The 6,949-nt window shown below is 34.5% G+C and overlaps 1 protein-coding gene across 1 annotated transcript; it reads right to left on the reverse strand.

Annotated features, from left to right (window-relative positions):
- Positions 1-364: 364 nt before the first annotated feature.
- LOC131056643 (coatomer subunit alpha-2-like) lies at positions 365-3,554 on the reverse strand. The gene is made up of 5 exons (XM_057990942.2): positions 3,249-3,554; positions 2,621-3,115; positions 2,245-2,506; positions 976-2,190; positions 365-536 (listed from the first exon to the last, which is right to left on the reverse strand). The coding sequence occupies exons 1-5, from the start codon at positions 3,511-3,513 to the stop codon at positions 365-367; spliced, it is 2,409 nt and encodes an 802-aa protein (XP_057846925.2). The 5' UTR covers positions 3,514-3,554.
- Positions 3,555-6,949: the final 3,395 nt, after the last annotated feature.

The raw sequence follows: 6,949 nt of genomic DNA on the forward strand, positions 1-6,949 counted from the left end.
GGACAGAAAAACTCTACCATCTTTGACTGGCAGACTCCATATGCCTGCATTTTGCCCCTCTAACAATCCATGGGTGGGGCTTGATCTGGTGCGACATTTGCAACTTGGGCGACCGTACACTTGGCCACTAACTTAGGCCACTTAAATGAAAAAAGCACACTCTCATAATCTTCGGCCCTTGTGAAGGAGTTTGGCTCAGATCAGCTCTGATACCATATTGAAAAATAAAACAGAATATTCTATATTTTATTATCAAGTAATACATATTTATACAAACAAGTAGTGAACAAATTTCCTATGAATCTGCTATACAAACTGACAACTTACTGCTCCGAACAGATCGACAGTTAGAGATTGTTTCAAACTAGAACTCTTTGATACATTCGCAACACATATGCCAATTCAGTTTTGACTTATTATAACAAATAATATCCGTAAGGCAATGAACAAATGCAGTAATATCCTGCAAAATCTTGATGCGCTCTTTAATGTCACCCAAATACAATGCATTTGAAAAGTGGCCCATTGTAGTTTTGAATTGCAGCAATAAACACAGAGAATAAACACAAACAGTTACAGAAAATATAGCATTGCTTTAAACATAAAAAGAAACACAAACAGTTACAGAAAATAGAACATTGCTTAAACATAAAAAGAAATCTTTTATTCAAAATCTTAAAAGATCTTTTACATTTTACAGACTATCTGAAACATTAAAATTAGGCAGTTTTTATCGTGGTTGCAGTCTGAATTTGTAACACCTATCATGCATTGGACAACTCTTCATAACTGACAGATCCAAAACTAAACTACTGCAAACTAAATCTGAACTGAATGTCAAACTACACATGACAATGGACATAAAATTATTTAGATGGTCGTCATGCGCATGGTAAACCTCTAACTGGCAGAACGGGTGAACGTGTGCATGGCGGTGAGGCTCATGCATAATTTCTCAAGACCCATTACATCATTTTTATTTCGGATATCCGCAACATCTTTGCCAAATTATCTAAATTACCACTAATCCGATACAAAAAGGAAAACCGTTCAAAATTCTCTGTCCTTTGATATGCATACTCTACAATACGAGCATTGCCCTGCCGAAGGGCTACAACTCCTAGCTTATGCCAGTGTTCCTTCTCATCAATCTCTTTTGCAGAAACAATAGCTATTTGAATGTTTCCACTCTTCACGGAAAAGTTGAATTGAGTTCTCTCATCTCTAGCAAAGGGAAGGCCCACCTCTGGAAATCCCTTCTGTCGCAGGTAAACTATGATGGCCTGTCCACAGAGCTGAGAATTCCTAATGATGCTCATCACCTCATCATCTTTCTTCTTCATCATTACCAGCTTGAATACACACTCTCTAGTATCTATCTGTACAATTCGGTTGTTAAAATCTCTATCTAGGAAATAATGAGAACTTCCAGAAACCTTTGTTATGTATACTGGAACATCAAGTGTTCTGATGATACCACCATCTCCATTTGGTGAACAATATTTTATGTGAGTCAAAGTTGAGTAAATAAAAATGCTGTTGTCATCCCAAGTCCCACTCTTAACACGTATAGTCTCACGTAATTTGTATCTCTCTGACAAGTTCTTGCTTGCAATAATGATTACATGCTTACTAAGAAAGGCTACATTCTCCATATCATTTGACCAAACTATGTAATTGACATTTGGTGCCCGAATTTCCCCTAAGTTTGTTCTCTGTTGTGAATCGAAAAGAATTACACTATCTTCTGATCTACAAAACAGGTTACCTGTCTCTGAAAAGAAAATTGTGTCTGCACTGAAAGGAAAATCGCACTTTTTTGTCACCTCACTTTTCAAGTTCTTTATAGTAACCTGATTACTCTTGTCAAGAACAGAAAACCTATTCCTTGCAACAAACGCAGCATATCCTCCTATTCCTCTCTTTGCGTCATGTACTGAATCACTTCTACCAAGATTAGCCCTTGGCACAACATAAAGCTCATAGGCACCATCATCAACATCTGAACATATTAAAACAGCACATTCTGTTGGACCATATGACAAAGATCTTGGCCCCTGATTTGGGCCACTGGAACCAGGTATGCGAATTGGTATTAAGGGATTGTCTTTTTGAGTTGCAAAATCATAAGTACGCAGAAAACGATCCTTGATATATAGTAGTGAGCCCCCAGAGACATCATAGGCAGGCCTCTCTCTCTCCAATTTGAAGGCAGACCTCTTTCTCTCCAATTTGAAGGCAGGCCTCTCTCTGTCCAATTTGAAGACAATTATCCCACGGTCATGCCCAGCTGCCAGAAGATTCACTTCTGGATGTGCAGAAAGAATCCAAAACCGATCACGCTCTCTACGAAAAGTTTGGAGAATTGTACGCTCGGACATATCCCACACTCGGATACTTTTATCTTCAGAATTTGAAACAATAATGTCTTGGCTTGCATGGAACAACACACTAGACACATAGTGCGTATGTCCTCTTAGAGTGTCATCTTCCCAAGCATTTGTATCTGATTTACAGGAAAGCGAAAACATTTCAAATATGGGTATCTCTTTTCAGCGTAACACAAGAAAATAAATAAAACTTAGAGCTTCACTGGGGATAGGAAGGAAAGAAAACATACCATTCATCCGCCAAAGTTTGACTTGGTAATCATCTGCAGCAGACACAATTAACGGTAAGCTGGGATGAAATGAGGCCCAGTTTACACCACGATCATGTCCCACAAGAACATACTTCACAACACCTTCACCACCTCCAAAGAGATCAGTGCTCACCTGCGTCAGCTTCAAGATATCGTCAGCAGGAGAAACAGTTTTTTTCCTTACAGCACTTACATCCCATACACAAACAGTTCGATCCAATGATGCAGAAACAACCAGATCCTCTTTGAGATGAAAAGAGGCACACATCACATAATGACTGTGACCATAAAGAACAGATATGCAATCTCGAGATTGCCAATTCCAGATTCTTATGGTCCGATCATCACTTGCACTAACAATCCAAGGATACTCGTTATGGAAATAAACTGTGCGAATGTAGTCACGGTGCCCTAGTAGTGTAAAAAGGCATCGCCGTATCTTGTAGTTCCAGACCTTTATCTTGGAATCATCACCTGAAAGCAATTAGTTTTCTCAGATTCTTCTTGATTGTTAAGTTTTTATTTCCAGTTCCTGCATATTCATATAGTTTACCCGATTACCCACATGCCATTCAAATTAGATTTAATATGTATGTACATTGCGTACCTCCAGACACAAATAATGGATGTGAATTGTGAAAATGTATTCCTCGAACAGGCCGCCTACCATGCTCATCAAATCTGCCTATCAAAGTCCCCATCTGATAGTTCCATAACTGAATGATTCCGCTGTGAAGACTGGCAAGGATCCATGGCCTTTTGGGATGAAAGCTTAGGCCCTTTACCCTAGCGCTATTGGTTTCAAACAACATTTTGTATTCACATTTTGTATTAGCATCATTCCTACAAAGGCCAGCATTCCACCTGTCCATTCTTCTCCGATTCAGACGGACTCCTCCTTGGGGTATTGTTGATTGCTCTGATATCAAAAACTGATGTAGATTAGACTTTCATCTTCTACAAATCAATCTTCAAAAAGACGTTGCTCAGCTCCTGTTTTAGAATTCCATAATCACACACAGCTACTAAATACTAACATTTCTAATCGCAACAAGTATAAATCTGAATCCAGACTATTATTTTCTGAATGCATTAAAAAAAACCATGTTGAAGCAACAACAACACAAGACTGAGAATTCATTGATAATTAAATCTCCAAAATCTGTAGCATCTACATAGCCAAGATAAAATTAGCCTTTCTGCCTTTGTAATTTTGAATCCCTCAATAGGAACCCAAAACGGAGAGAGGAAACCAAAAATATGACCGAAACAGACCAAAAATCAACGCACAAAAATAGCTTAAAATGGCAGCTGAAAGGAATGCGGGAGCCCCACAGGATCAGCTGTTAAAAAAGACTCTTTCCATCTTGGGAAATACGGCAGTTACATTACCGCCACACAAACAACCTTAAACAATCTAGCTTAGAAGGGATATAACCAATACGGTATAAATGTTAGCCAGACGATTGATCTGCTTTCAAAATGATCAACATGAATCACTAATGGAAATTTTAGATTATAAATTTTCTAATGGAAATGCCTATCCAGTAAATATATTTGAACAGAAGTAGCCGCTAAGATCCACAACAATTACATGGCAATACAGATAAGCTATTCTAACAGAAAAAATGGCAGTTATACCATGAATTACAATTTAGTAGGGGAGTGTAAGAACGCTCAAAGCTGCTAAGATCCACAACAATTACATGGCAATACATCTAAGCTATGCGATGAATTACAATAAGCTATTCTAACAGATTAAGAAAAAAAGAAAAGCAGTCATACTATACAATTTAGTAGGGGAGTGTAAGAACCCACTACCTGAGGGATTCACACCCAGATTGATGGTGGTCTGATAGGTAATGTTTGATGCTTGATAATGAAGGCTTCACGTTTGAAAATGAATGAGCAAAGGGTTTTACTTATTATATGCTTCATTTAACATTTAATAAGCGGAAGGGATTAATTAGAAAGATAGGGTAGGACCTATAACTAGCACATGAATTGACAGATGGAAGAGTTAGGAGAGATCAAATTGTATCGAGGAAATAAAAACAATATTAATTTTATTTAATTTTTGTAAACAATTAAATAAATGATTTAAAATTTATTTAATTTAGAAAGAAGTCTTAATAAGATTGATGATATTTATGGGATATGCCTTGAAATTATAGTGTAACCAGTCTAGAAACAATACATTAGTTTTATTATATATATTGATTGTTCATTTTTTACTCAATATTATATTAAGGTTAATTGGTTTTGGTTTATGTTGTAAGTGATATTATCTATTATTATTATTTCCATGTTGTATAATTTAGGTTTAATATCTTGGAGTTATATCTAAAAGATGTTGTAGAAAAAAATGAAATGTTAATTTACAAGTTCACTAACACAAACACATTTTAATGTAACTTTCTAAGTACTATATATTTAAGTATTTGTATACATTCAATGAATGTGCAAACTGGTTTATTATATTCTTTTTAATTTTATTATCAATTAAAGTCTTGTAAATTTAAAATAGTTGTTTGAGTCATCAACATTATATAAGACTTGTTTTAGTGTTGGCATTGACATATGCATAAAGCACCTTTTATTCCTCTTATTTTATATTTATTTTTGTTCACCTTATCAAGCATAATTTTTGATACTTTTTTTATATTATAGACACTAGATTTAAACTATCCTTCACATAAGAAAACAAGGTTGCATTGAAGCATAGTTATCAGTATGTGTAGCATGAAGAGTTCCTAGTGGGCTAGGAACTTGACAATTTTTATTTGACTATAAAAACTATACAACACAATACTATTTTTTTTATATTGTATGTGAATTATGTATTTGGTACAAATGTGTTTTCTTAATTTATCAAAATGATGCATTCAAATAGACAATAGTATGTGTAAGGAGAAGATAGGTGATAAGAATATTAAGGGAACATGTAATTCAATGTGTCATAAGGAACCTAAAGTAAAGTACTATAATTATGATAAGAGAGATCACACTAAATTGGTAAACAAGTAATATCCAAGACAAAAAAGAGAGAATTGTTGATTGTTATAATATTAAAAAACTGATACAGATTAGACCTCCCTCCTTTGCAAATCAATTTATAAAAAGACATTGTCGCTCTTGCATTAGAACTCCACAATCCACAACTGCTAAAAATAAACAAACACTAACATTTTTAATGGAAACAAATATAAATCTAAATCCAGACTATTATTTTCCATGCTAATAACACAATACTAAGAATTCATTGATATTAAAATCCCCAAAATGTTAAACATCCACATAGCAACGATAAAATAAGCCTTCCTGCCTTATGTATTTTTCAATCCCTCAAAAGAAACTCAAAACGGAGAGGGAAAACCAAAAATCAACTCACAAGAATAGCGAAAAAAGTAGCTGAAAGGTATGTGAGAGCACCACAAGTTCAACTGTTCAATTTTTTCTTTTTCCATCTTGGGAGATACGACAGTCACATTACCACTACACAAACACCCTTAAATAATCTAGCTTATAAGGAAAATAACCATTACAGTATAATTGTCAGCTAGACAACCATTTCAGTATAATTGTCAGCTAGACAGTCTTCATAAGATCAAGAAATACCGCTCTCAAAAAAAAAAATCAACATGCATCACTAGAGGAAATTATATAATTGCTGAGAAGCTCTATCATTAAAATTCTACATTATAAATTTTCTAATAGAAATGCCTATCTAGGAAATATATTTGAACAGTAAGTAGCAGCTAAGGTCCAGAACAATTTCATGTCAATACATCTTAGCTATTTTAAGAGAGTCATATTATGAATTCCATTTATTAAAGGAGTGCAGAACCCATAACCCGAAGGGTTCACACCTAGGTTGATGCTGGCTAGATAGGTGATGTTTGATGTTTGATGCTTGAAAATGAATGTCATGGTTTTATTTATTATTGCTTCATTTAACTTTTGAATGATGGTAGGGATTAATTAGAAAGGTAGGGGAAAGACCTACAATAAGCACATAAATAGAGAGGTGCAAGAGTTAGAGAGAAATAAATGTGTAGAGGGGATAAAGAAAAAATGTTTTATTTATTTTTCTTGAAAAATTAAATAAATTATTTAAAATTTATTTAATTTAGGAAGACGGGTTAGCAAGATTAATGATATTTATGAGATATGCCTTGAAATTATAGTGTGACTTTTTTTCTAGAAAAAATGTTTATTAGTTTTATTATATATGTTGGTTGTTCATTTTGTGTTCAATATTGTATTAAGGTTAATTTGTTTTGGTTTATGTGGTAAGTGATATAATTT

This window comes from Cryptomeria japonica, chromosome 3 (assembly GCF_030272615.1).
Source record: "Cryptomeria japonica chromosome 3, Sugi_1.0, whole genome shotgun sequence".
NCBI classification, from domain to species: Eukaryota; Viridiplantae; Streptophyta; class Pinopsida; order Cupressales; family Cupressaceae; genus Cryptomeria; species Cryptomeria japonica.